The sequence below is a fragment of the Rhinolophus hipposideros genome, assembly GCF_964194185.1.
Source record: "Rhinolophus hipposideros genome assembly, chromosome: 26".
Taxonomy (NCBI): Eukaryota; Metazoa; Chordata; class Mammalia; order Chiroptera; family Rhinolophidae; genus Rhinolophus; species Rhinolophus hipposideros.
Genome location: NC_138072.1, coordinates 25,822,249 through 25,835,588, shown reverse-complemented (window position 1 = coordinate 25,835,588; position 13,340 = coordinate 25,822,249). Strand labels below are relative to the sequence as shown.

The window sequence follows — 13,340 nt, the reverse complement described above, 5'->3', positions numbered from 1 at the left end:
TATAAAACAGGGCGCATTAAAGATGAACGTCTTACACAACCTAGAAATGTCCAAAGCATTACAAACAAAACCTGTAGGAGTCTTGGCAAAGATGGGAAGAAAGCAACTGCTCAGACCATTACATCTGCAAACAGGAAACATAAACCCACACATTCCACAGATGTCCCAACAGGGTCGAGGAAAAAGTCAGTGCAGGTTTACTAGCAGAGCAGTTTTTTCACGAAAATGAATCAACGCTTCCCCCTCTAAACTGTGGCTGGTCGGCCAGACATATACTTCAACTATAAAGGGACGTACACTGACGTTCACGCATGCTCTTCCAATGAGACTGCTCTTTCTAAAACTTCATGAAAAATGTGTGTGGAAGCATAACCATTAATTCCTTTTTCAAAAGTATTGGTTGGTTGTATTTTAAAGAGTAATGATACCAGATATTCCTGACAAACTTTAAAGAAGAAAACAACTTCTAAGGCCTACTGGTAGTAAATAAAACAGGATGAAAACCCGTGAACTGGAGGCGACTTGCGTTACTTTACAATGACTGGACCTGCAGTTTACTCTCCCTTAAACACAGTTACCGTCTCCACTTCACTGCGAGGTCAAACATGTCCCTCCATTGCATCAGCCGCGTCTTCCCATTCATGCGGACCTTGGCGTTGGTCCACGTACGCTGGACAGCTTGCATGACTTCCAGTGCTGCCAGGCCCATGGCTAGAAGGAGGAAGGATTGAGACACAGAGTCTGTTAGTGCACCTGACACGGGCTGATTTTCACCCAGTTCAGTGATAACGCCACAGTCATTATAGTTGACCCTGAACAATGCGGGGTTAGGGGTGCTGACCCCCGTGCAGTCAGAACTCCAAGTATAAGTTTTGAGTCCCCCCAAAATGAACCACTACTGTGTTTCCCTGATTGACCTAGCTGGACAATCAGCTCTAATGCATCTTTTGGAGCAAAAATTAATATAGACCCGGTCTTATTTTACTATAAGACCCAGTCTTATATAATGTAATGTAATGTAATGTAATAATATAGTATAATATAATATAATGTAATATAATATATATAACATAATATAATATAATAGCGGGTCTTACATTAATTTTTGCTCCAAAAGACGCATTAGAGCTGACTGTCTGGCTAAGTCTTGTTTTCGGGGAAACAGGGTAACAGCCTACTGTTGACCAAAGATCTTACCAGTAACATGAAATCGATTAACACATAGCTTATATGTTATATGTATTATATGCTGTACTCGTACAATAAAGTAAGCTGGGGAAAAGAAAGTATTATTAAGGAAATCATCAGGAAGAGAAAATACATTTACAGTACTGTGTGTATCTATCAACATAGTACATTTGTCATCTGTTTACAAGACAAATCGTCTGTCAGCACCTACATAAATATTGTCGTGTAGACGTTATACGTACTACTAACACTACTGGTAGAAATAAAAAACGAGAAGCTAATGAAAATAAGAAATTCGTATTTATCTACAAGTACAAGGATTCATGTGCTGGTAACGAAGAAGCGACAATGTGGTTGCTTTATGGCAGCCTAGTGTAATCAATATGATTGTGTCACAGTACTAAGAAATCTCCAGAAAATTTCCCAATATATGTATTGAAAAGAGCCCATGTATAAGTGGACCCGCACAGTTCAAACCTGTGTTGTTTAAGGGTCAGCTGCATAAAGAAAGAATACAAGTATTGGTAATTTAACAAGACGGGGGACACATTACAGTCACGATGGCCCCACTGAAATTATAATCTCCCAGAGGAGACACCCCCAAAGTCGTCCCCTCCCAGCTCTGCTGCCTACTGAAGCACCTGGAGGTCCAAACTCTTCTTCCCGCCTCAGCAGGGAGATGGCTCCTTGGGTGAGCCGTCTGGCGTGTGGTAATGACCTCAGACCTACATTCTACATCGACAGCATGACAACAGCACACAAGCAAAGGCTGGAAGCTGTCTTCCCTGCACTTTCAGATGAATGAAGCGATGCATTTGCTATGACCACACCAAGATTCTAAGTAAGCACAATACATGATTTTTTTATAAAAGCACACGGTTTAGCGATCCTTGCCCTTTTGTCAGAAATATTTCCAAAATACCTCTGTGTATTCTCTTGTTTGGCAGGAAACCAGGTGTTTCATATTGCATCAGTGATCCCAATCGATCAGCTACACAAATCAGGTCTTGTACCTCAGGCTTATAACTCTCAAAATTCTGATGTAGCACATCTCTGGAAGAAACACATGGACGTGATAAGGATTTTTGCAACAGACATCAGGTCATCCAGTCTCACCTGAAGCAGTCACTTCCTCCACTGGAAAGCTACTCAAGAAACCTATGGCCACACAATTTTTACTCCAGTGCTTTGCACCCAACCATACACAAATTAAAAGGGTCTTTACGAGAGTGTGTACACAACGACTATCACATGCTTGTTGGTAATACCGACAACTAGTTTGCAGTTCAGAAGGCACGCCGACCATGGCTTGTAAACTCCAGAATACATAACCTGCATGGGTTGCCTTTTTCAACAGCAACCAAACAGATTTTGCACATCTTTTGTAAGATATACTCCTAAGTACTTATTTCTGTTATAATCAGTATTTTTGTTCGTTGCTGGTATATACAAATACAAATGATTCTTGCATATTGGCTATAATCAACCACCTTGATAAACCCAGCATTTCTTGTAATTTGTAGATCTTCTCGTTTTTTGGGGGGTGGGAGATCATGGGATCTGCAAATAATGATAGATGTCTGTCTTCCTTCCTAATCTATGTAACTTTGATTTCTTTGTCCCCCTCTGTGCATTTTCTAGGACTTCTAGTGCACTGCTGAAGAGAAGCAACGATTTTAGGCTCTTTTTGTCTTGCTCATGATTTTAATGTGAATGTATCTAACACTTCATTAGTTAAAAGGATGTTTGCTATAGGTTTCTAATGGTTACCATTTATCAGGCTAAGAAAATACTTTTGTTTTTCTAGTTTGCTAAGTTTTTATCTTTTGTAAAGCATAAATTGTTTTTTTCTAGTTGTTTGTATCTATTGACATAATTATGTGTTTTTTATTCTTTAATCTGTTAACTGGCAATTATACATTTTCTAAAGTTAGATCACCTTTCTATTCCTAGAAACAATCTAATTTGCTTTGACGTTATCTTTCTTCTACAGAGATGACTTGGGTTTACCAATATTTTGTTTAGGATTCTTACATCCACACTTATAAGTGAGAATGGCCTCTAATTTTCTTTTCATGTATAATGCTTGTCTGGTTTTGGTATCATTTTATATTGGCCTCACAAAATGTTTTGGGAATATTACCTACTGTTCTTTTGAAAGTCTGATATGGTACTCCTGTAATATCATTTGGGCTTGGTGATTTTGGTGTGGTGTATTCAGGCTTTTTATTTCTTCTCAAATCGGTTTGGTAAACTGTGATTTTCTAGATATTAGTCCATTTATTCTTTGTTTAAATATGTTTGCATACAAGTTTTTATAGCATTCTTTCCTTAGCATTTTTTTCTTTCCCCCTCCCCTTCTTCCACACCGCCATTCCGGTTCAAGCCGTTGTTTCTCAGTCCAGTTGTGTAGGACACAGCTCCCTGGCAGATGCAGGTATTATAAGCCTTGCGCTCCCCCTGGCCGAGGCAGTTGGTTGCCAGTCATAGGTTGGCCGCTCACAGCAGCTCACAGCAGCTCACAGCAGCTCTCACCGGCTGCCAGCTGCTCACGGCGGCACATGGTAGCCCATGGCAGCACTCAGCAGCCCCTGGCATCTCATGGCAGTCATGGCAGCTCACGCCAACCTCCAGCTGCTCACAGCAGCCCAGCTCCAGGGAGAGCTGTTGTTCACAATCTTAGCTGTAGAAGGCGCAGCTCACTGGCCCATGTGGGAATCGAAGCAGCGACCTCAGTGTTAGGAGCACCGCTCCAACCACTTGAGCCTCTGGCTGTCCCTCCTTAGCATTTTAATACCTGCTGATCTGTGGTAATATCTCTTTATTATTTGTAATAGTTTGAGTTTTTCAGGTTTCTGCATTAAAAAAAAATCAACCTCACCAGAAATTTGTTAGTAAAAAAAACAAAACTTTGATTTTGATAAAACTCTCTGTTGTATAGTTTTCATTAATTTCTCTCTTTAGCTTTATTTCTCCTGCTTTCTTTGTTGTTTTACCTACTTCTTAATTTTTATACTTAACTATTAATTTGCTTTTTTCCCCTAGTAAAACATTTAAGGATATTAATGTTTTTCACAATATTGGTTTCACAGCATTCCACAAGTGTTGGTATGTGGCATTTTTATATTTGTTCATTTTTAAGGTATAGTCAAATATCCATTGTGATTTCATCTTTAATCTGTATTTCAATAAGTATGCTTTTAAATTTCCAAATAATGGGGATTTTTTCCTATATATATTTTTATTCATAATTGGTCAGATATGATACCAGTTATTTGAAATATGCATCATAAGTGGTCAATCTTTATAAATGATCTGAGTATATTTGAAAAGAATATGTATTTTTAAATTATTGGGTACACAACTCTATAGCAGACTGGTAAGTCAAGTTTGTTAATTATATTGTTCAAATAATCTAAGTCTTGACTGGTTTTTTGGTGTTTGATCTATCAAAAATTAGAACCTCTCAGTATGATACTGAATTGGTTGATTTCTCTGTGTATTTCTGTCAATTTTTGAAGTTATTTTATTAGGAATATATAAGTTTAGATTTATATCTTCCTAGTGATTTAAACATTTGGCATTATGTAGTAATAATCTTTATTCCTAGCAATGCTTTTTAACTTTAAATCCACTAAAATTAACACAGCCACAGCAGGACTCTTTGCAGTTAGTGTTTCCCTAGTGTCACTTTTTCCACTCCTTTACTTTCAATCCTTCTGTGTCCTTACACATTTGTCCTTATAATATTGTCCTTATACGTTTAGGTGCCTCTTGTAAAAAGCATATAACTGGATTTGTAAAAAATTCCAATCCGATTGTGTCTGTCTTTTAACTGGCATTTAGTCCTTTATATTTATTGACATTATTGATATATCTGGATTCATTTCAAACTATTCTTATTTTTTTCCTGTTGGTCCCAAATTTTTATGCCTCCCTCCACCCTGTTTTCTGGTTGATTTTGGATTTAATTTTTTGTAGGTTTTTTTTTCCATTTTATTTTTTACTTCTCTAATATGGAAGTTGTACACTCTGTTTCTAACTATTAGTACTTACCCTAGACTTTTTAAATATCTATAAGTAACAATGCCCTAACACAGTATTTAACCCACAGTCACTTACAATACTTTCTTATTATCCCTCAATTTACTTGCTATTTTTGTCCAGTATTTCATTTTATAAGGTCCCAAATGAGATGTTATTTTACATAAACAATGCTTATTTAGATTCACTAATTTACCATGCTTACCAACTTTTTTTTCCTCATTATTACTTCTTGTATCTCAATTCTTACTCCTTGGGTCAACTCTCTTGTTCCTTAACTACATTTAGAAATTCCTTTAGTGAAAGCCAGTTGGTGGTTAATTCAGTTTTTGAATTTCTAAATGCACATTTATTTGATCTTTAATCTTAAAAGACAGTTTTTCTGGGTATAGAATTCTAGGTTGAAAGTTATTTTCTTTCAGCACTTTGAAGATATTACTCCATTATCTTCAAGCTGTCCTTGTTGATGTTGAGAGGTTTATAGTCAGTCCAGTTATTGACCCTAAGTAGGTGACATAACTTTCCTGTTTTTAAGATTTTCCTCCCTATCTTCAGTGTTCTCCAGTTACTTCCAATATGTCTGGATATGCATTTCTTTTCATTTACCCTGATTTTTTAAATATCTGTGGATTTATGTGTTTCCTCACTTCTGGAAAATTCTTAGTCATTATTTCTTCAAAAACTGCCTCCTCCCCATTCTCTCCTGCTGAGATTTCAATTAGACATATGTTAGACCTTCTTACATCTTTCACATCTTCTATCTGTCTTTCATGTTTTCTACTTAACTCCTTGACTCTCTGTGCTACACTCTGGATAATTCCTAATGCTCTCTTTTCCAATTCTGCAATTTTCTCTCAGCTACACCTGTTTAATCTGCTGTTCATTTCAATGATTATATTTTCTATTCCTAAAGCTTCCAATTATTTTTATAATCTGTCTGGTCATTTTTCATAATCTCCTTGTCCATGTTTGTGATTTCTTCATAATTTCTTTAAATGTTTCATTTGGAGTTATTTTAGAATCTATATCCAACAATTCCAATATCTGAAGTCCTTGAGGGTCTAAATCTGTTGTTTGTTGCTTCTGTTGATTCTCACACATGCTTTTTTTTCACATATAGTTTTGATAATCTTGATTTTTTATTCTTATACTAACAATCTTAGTCTGTAGACCTACTTGGGAACCAAAGTGGCACTAGTTTCTTCCTAGAAAGGATCTGCATTTGCTTCTGTTGAGATCCTGGGAATGCCTCCAATATAGGATCCCTTTACCCTTTAAAGTTCAGGAAACTCGTCTTGTGTATGGCGCAAGGCATTCTATTGCAGTAGCTGTTAGATGCACTTACCCCCAGGAAATTTTCTCCCTTTTAAATGTGCTTACCATTCGTCACTCTAATTTGAATCTCCCTTCTTCTTTCTATTTAGAGGAGTGGGGGGTTGCTTTACAGATTTTTCTTAATATTTAAGGCACTACTAGATTCCCAGGAATTAATATCTATTCTAGATCTAACTGGTAATGGGATAGTCTTTTAGCATGCCCATTTTACCATGTTGCAGCAGTAGTTGGTCGGTAATTTAAAACCTCCAAGATGAAATAATTTTTTTTAAAAGTTAACATGGCACAAGAATAATGCATATCAAAGACTGCCAATAAGTACATCAGAAGTTTGAAGGTTGCCCAAAATTAGCAGGAAGATCAGGCTGGAAGGAAAGATGATATCCTCTGATAAGTTTCAAGGTACTTTATAAACTAAAAGAAGTATTTGCAGACATGTCAAATCCAAAAATAAATCCATCAGAAATGTGGATAGAAAGCTTTTTATCAATTAAGAGATATTATGAAGAACTTCATAGTTCAGGCTTGAAAAAGAAAGAAAACCGCAAACCCTCCTTTGAAGCACTTACTTTATGTGGGGCTGCAGCCCCGGCTGCTCTTCATAGTGCTCTATGAGGAAAGGCAGACTTTTGGCCCAGTGGTCCTTAAAGTTTCCAGGTAGGTCCACATCAACGTTATATTCCATCAGGGGAGTGTCAAGGTGTGCATGAAGATACCGAGAATACTCTGCAGACAGAAAGTGACACCTGACACACCCAAATACTGCTAAAGAACCATTTTTTGTAGCTAGCTGCCATACAAATACTTTGTTACAAACTATTATTTATTACAAGAATTCTAAATGGAGATTCCAAATTTCAGTAAGTCACTATTATTATATGACAATTTTACTGACTTGAGTTACCAGGGTGAAACACAAGCCAGTCAATCTGGTCCACCTAGGCTAAATTTTAACCACCTTTCCGTGAACAACACCACCAAATTCTCACTTTTCAATTCCAGAGTACGAGAGTCCAAGTTCTGTGCCAGATTGAGTCTGGCTCTCTCATAGATCCAGAGTCTGGTTATCTGAAAGATCAACTGGCTACATATACAACTTCATCAACTGACTGACCAACTGCTGCTTATCTCTATAAAGCTGTGTAGAAAAATCCCTCAAGATGGAACGTGCCTTCCAAGTCCTCCTAAAGCGAGAAAAAAGGGGAATTGTAATTTAGAGTAAAGAGCTGTGCTGTCCAATAAGTAGCCTTTAACCACCTGGCTTTTGAGGACTTAAACTGTGGCTAGGCTGCCTGAGAAACTGAATTTAAATTTCTTATTTGATTTGAATTAATTGAAACTTAAAAACTGATATTTGATTCAATTATTAGAAAACTTCACTATGTTGGGAACAACTTGCACATATGAATCTACTTTTTCAACTTTAAATTTTATAACATCTAAATTTAGATCAAATATTTCCAATGAAAATTCAGTATCCAAATTGAGATATATTGTAATATACACCAGATTTCAAAGACTTAGTACAAAAAAAGTAAAATATTTAATGAATAGCGCTTTCATATTAGTTATGTATTGAACTAGTATTGTGAATATATGTTGAATTAAATAAAATGTATTATTAAAATTAATTCCACCTGTTTGTTTTTACTTTTTTACCATGGCTACTAGAAATTTAGAATCACTTACGTGGCTTGCAATTTTTTTTCAGTTGGCTAATGACAACAAAAGAAAGAGAAGAAACTGAAGTAAAGACTTGGGCTTTATATGAAAAAAAATATGTTTATGTGCAGCTGTGAAAAGGTGAGTAAGACTATGACCATATTGTAATAAAAGGATAATCAGTACTGTGCTTTCCTTCTTATCCCAATTTAATTTCTCCAAACTAGGTGAGAATTGTGATAGAAGGGAATGACAGAGCAAAGAAACCATGTTTCCATTTAGCAGTGAAAACCTAATAAAAGGTTACCTCCCTGTCATTCTGAATCTCTGGATGGGATACAATAAGACATGAATACCCACATTTAGTTCAAACTACATTTTCTTATTTAAGTAAAATTTTTTTAACTTTAGAAAGAAAATATGTACTTTGTTTCCCCAAAAATAAGACCTGGCCGGACCATCAGCTCTAATGCGTCTTTTGGAGCAAAAATTAATATAAGATTCGGTCTTATTTTAATATAAGACTGGGTCTATAATATAATAATATAATATATATAATATAATATATTCTGGATCTTATATTAATTTTTGCTCCATAGATGCATTAGAGCTGAAGGTCTGGGTGCGTCTTATTTTCAGGGAAACACAGTAGGAAGAGGAGAGAAGCACTGCCCAGGTATTTAGCAGACATGAACTCCACCTAGACCAGATGCCACCACCAGCAAGGGGTGGCTGTGCGCAAGTCACTGAGCTTCTGTGACATAGGGACATAGGAGAGACAAGTAACAGGATTTGTATAGCTTCGAGCATTAAATTTCAATGAGTCTGCAGTTTTCTGACTTACCTCGGAGATATTTCACTTTTAGATACTCTGGGCTGGCCTTCTGGCCTGGGAGAGGATCGTTCAGCATAACTTTAGTTTGTGCTTTTATCCCTTCATAAAACTGTCCCATTGCAACATGGCTGAGTCCTTTCATATACTGGCACACTTCGTTATATGGCTCTAGCTGCAGACACCGCTGAGGCATTGAAGGAGAAAATGCCGTATTAGCATCAACACAGTTCAAGAAAATGTTCAAGTGCTTTATTCCTCAGTCCGGGACTAGAGAGGTTTTCCTCCAGGTTAAATCCCACCCGACACATGCTCTGTGACTTAGTCTGCAGGACAAGGCAGTGGTGCTTCTTTCTTTCGGATGCCACCCCGCCCCATTCATTGCACTGACTTGGCTGAAGAATCACCCGAGAAGTGACTCACCTTGAAGTTCTTCAGGGCTTCCTGTAAGCTGCCGTGGTGATAGAGCATCATCCCGCGCAGCTGGAGCGTCTGCACGTGGTTCTGGTTGAGCAGCAGGGCCTTCTGAAAGCTCTCGGTGGCTGCCTCAAAATTGCCCAGTTCCCTAGGGAATTTAACAACGGTCTGAACATGGCTCAGGCACGTCAGCAAACACACAGCAGGTTACCCTTCGAATTAAGGTCTGGTCTGCAACAAGCCGCCTCGATGTGGGCGGGCCCTTGTTAATGTTACCACTTTACAGCTCTGTGGCCTTGGACACATCACATCTCGTGGACTTTTTCTAAATCTTACCTGACTATAGGATAACCACGGAGTTCTGGAAATTCTTTGGGGAAAATTAATTTATCGCTTATTCAAATCCCTTTCCCTAATTCATGATGAGCTCCAACCCCTAAAACACTGTGTATACATTTTAGTATTTGGATAGAAACATATGTTTCTCCTATGGAGAAAAAGGTATGTAGGTTATAATCAGAGAGAGAGTTAGCAATTCTGAATCAAATTTATAGGCTTAAAATTGTATATTTTTCTGTCACTGAAGTTACTTGAAGTCTAGTATATTGTTATATCATTTAAAATTCTGAATAAAGAAGAGTATTTTAGAAATGTGATCTCTTCAGAGTGGAAATGGTTATTACTGACCAACCTTCTTTAATATATTAAAATTTTTACAAATAATAGAAGTACCTTCCAAATATCCCATACATCCATTTTCTATAAATAATGAATACTTTAAAAAAATGTAACACCTGCTTACATTTACACAGCACTTCATTACTTACTGGGCGCTTTCAAATCTGTTTTTTAACTTATGTCCCCAACAACTCTGTGGGGCACGAAGGATAAATATCATCCCTTAAACCTCAAACGACTCCAAACACACTTGCTCCGGGTCAGGATAAGAGAGCTTCTACAAGTAGCACAGCACATAAGTAAGTTCTTGAATTTAATCTTTCCTGAATGAGGTACCTAACAGAATTTTGAAGGGGATTTCCATTAGCGTCTTTCTGTTCTAACTTTTATGGTACTTTTGCATAAGTAAGAGTGTATAATGTTTTTCAGAGCCAAAGTCAGAATCGCTCTCCTGGTCATGGCAGTGCGTGGAGCCAGAAGCCAGGGCCCAGCACACGTTTCATTCCTGACAGATGCATCGTGACTGCAACGTCTCCAAGCCTCTGTTATTCTAGGAATCCTCAAACAGATCACAGTGATGTGGGTACCAGCTTTAGTTGTGGCCTAAAACACAGCAGCATCTAGGTTAACGCAATAGCTTTAATGCCACTGTTCAAAACGATAGCCCATGAAGAACTAACGTTTTCTAGACCGATACATACACCCCAGAGTGGTTTTAAGATATAATAACATGCATCATGCTACCCTCTGACACATGGTTCCTTCTACATTCCAGAGAAGAGCTCAACAAGTGTGTAAAATGCCTGTGCAATTCAGAATGACAGTTTCTCCTGGTTAAAAAATGTGTCACTATTATTTGAGGCTATCTTGTTTCCCCACTCCACACTCTCCCTCATACCCAGCTGTTGTTACTTTACTTACCTGTAGGCCTGCCCCAAACTCTTATATGCATCAATAAAATCAACTTTCTGCTTCAAAGCTTCTTTGAAGGATTCGATAGCTTCCTGTAAAAAGTGTACAGAAAATGATTTCATTTGCATAACTGTTAAAATTCAGTTTCACTTAAATCACTAAAGCACTTAAAACATATTATACATTGTCTCTCAGTGATTTTTTTTTAATAGGAGGACTTTTAGAAAAAGGAGATAGAAAGTACAATAAACTTTGAGTCAGGAGGATTTAATTTCAGTAGTAAACAAACTCATGAACAAAACTAGGAACAACAGCAGAGCCTTGAGCCTCTCCCTTTCAAAATGGGAAATAGCTTCTCACTGTCTGTTTCAGTCTAATGATAGCACCTGCATATTAGTATCATTTCCTTAATTAATAAAAGCCCCGTGGAACAAAAGTAAGCCTGACAGCTGTGTGAAATAACTCAAAATGACCATAACTATTAATAGCAGCGTTGAAACTATACCAACAAAAGAGAGAGAAAAGCAAGCCCAATGTGAAATTGCTTGTAAAATAAGTAAAAAGGCTCCTAGATTGGCTATCAGAAGTATTCCTATGATCTATCAGGAGAAAGAAACAGTAAAACAAAATAAGACAGACACCTCACAGTTGGGGCATTTGAGGCCTAGCGTCTGTCAGCACAAGCCCAGTGCTGCGGCTAAGGCCACCGGGCACTCTGCTTTGGGGACGAGCCCCTAGGAAACACAGTGCGCCTGGCTGCTGTGGCCTCTCCTTGTGAAAATGGTTAATAAAATGTACCGATTTCTTTCAGAACAAACACCCTGGCCTTAAGCTGGTCTCGAATGTATTTTTTATTACAATTAGATTATTTACTGTTATAAAAAATTATGAAGATATTTCACACATTTCCCAAAGAAAAGATGTATCTTAACAGCAATAAAGTATCATGAGAGACATTAAAACTTCTGTGATAATCATGTCGTACCTGATTAGATAACTCATAGCAGAAAACTACTAAAGATATCACATGCCTTGCACATGGTAGGCACTCAATAAATATTTAATGATTTGGTAGGCACGCAAAATTGGTTGGCAAAAGCGATAACAATCCTAAGTCTTTTCAAAAAGTCATTCATTCTCTGCTTCTTGTTTCTCTGGGTGGCAGGGTGGTGGGTGAGACGGCAGCAGGGCAAGAGAGGCTGGCTTTTTAAAATGCTTCAAAGGCAACAATGGGACAACAAACTGTGAAGGAAACCAACTGAATATCTACTGTTTGTTAGAAAGATGAGAACAGACAAATTTTAATATTTCAGAAATGTTAAAGACCACTGTTAATTAGGCTTCCTGTTGTGACATAGTCTTGATTTCTTAAAAAATTTACAACTATATTTTTAATTCAACAAACATGTATTGAGCGCCTACTATGTGCCTAGGCAGGGTGAGGAACAGGGGACACAAAGATGAGCAGGTCATTATCTCTGTCCTCTAGGAACTCAGTCTAGTTAGAAAGCTATATAGCCAGGTTATTAGAACACAAACTAAGAACTACAGTGGAGACATGACTCAAAGTCTTGGGAATAAAGGGAAAGAAACAGCTAACTAAACCTGGGGACACCAGGACAGGCTTCAGAGAGGAAGTGACGACTGAACTGGGTCTTGGAGAAGGAGAAGGAACTGGGTAAAGAGAGAGGGCCTCTTGCACAGAGGAAGTGGTATGGCCAGTGGCACGGGGCTCAGGATCGGTGGGCAACGTGGGCGGCAGGTGTGCGGGGTGCACGGTGGGAGTGGTGGAGAGGGAAAAGATGGGGGGGCTCGCCAGTGCGTCAGCTGGGACCTGAGAGGGAAGGGCGCCTGCCACGCTCTGCAGTCCGGCCGTCCCCTCAGGCTACGAGGCCTGGGGGCTGTGGGTAGGTGTGCGACTCCACTACATGTCCTCTAGAGGGTTCTGCTGGCAACAACAGAGAAGGCACTGGAGGGGGGGAGAATGGGGCCCAAGGAGGAGCAGTGTCCAGACAAGAGATAATGAAAGCTCACGTGGAGACAGTGTCTCGGGAGAGAAAGGGTCCGATTCAGGAGACATCTGGAAAGGCAGACTGAGACAGAACCTGGTGGCTGTTTGGGGGAGAGGGGGATGGGGGGAGGTCGGGGGGCTTTGGAGTTGAGGAGCCTGGGTGGGGGCGAGAGTGCGAACCAACAGAAGGAAGGACAGTAGGAAGGACGGCGACCAGGTGGGGGGGCGGGGGGGGGGGCAGGGGTCATGAGTGCGGCCGGG

General features: G+C 38.7%; 1 protein-coding gene across 5 annotated transcripts in view; it reads right to left on the bottom strand.

Moving 5' to 3' along the window:
- The window catches only part of TTC13 (tetratricopeptide repeat domain 13), a 68,916-nt gene that overhangs the window by 18,080 nt on the left and 37,496 nt on the right, over positions 1 to 13,340 (bottom strand). For all 5 annotated transcript variants that reach the window (XM_081038849.1, XM_081038845.1, XM_081038848.1 and 2 more), the window contains 6 exons: positions 11,078 to 11,160; positions 9,485 to 9,626; positions 9,074 to 9,248; positions 7,137 to 7,293; positions 2,111 to 2,241; positions 579 to 711 (listed from right to left, as the gene is read on the bottom strand). In XM_081038849.1, the coding sequence (XP_080894975.1) occupies positions 579 to 711; positions 2,111 to 2,241; positions 7,137 to 7,293; positions 9,074 to 9,248; positions 9,485 to 9,626; positions 11,078 to 11,160 (821 nt within the window). The remainder of the gene's footprint in view (positions 1 to 578; positions 712 to 2,110; positions 2,242 to 7,136; positions 7,294 to 9,073; positions 9,249 to 9,484; positions 9,627 to 11,077; positions 11,161 to 13,340) is intronic.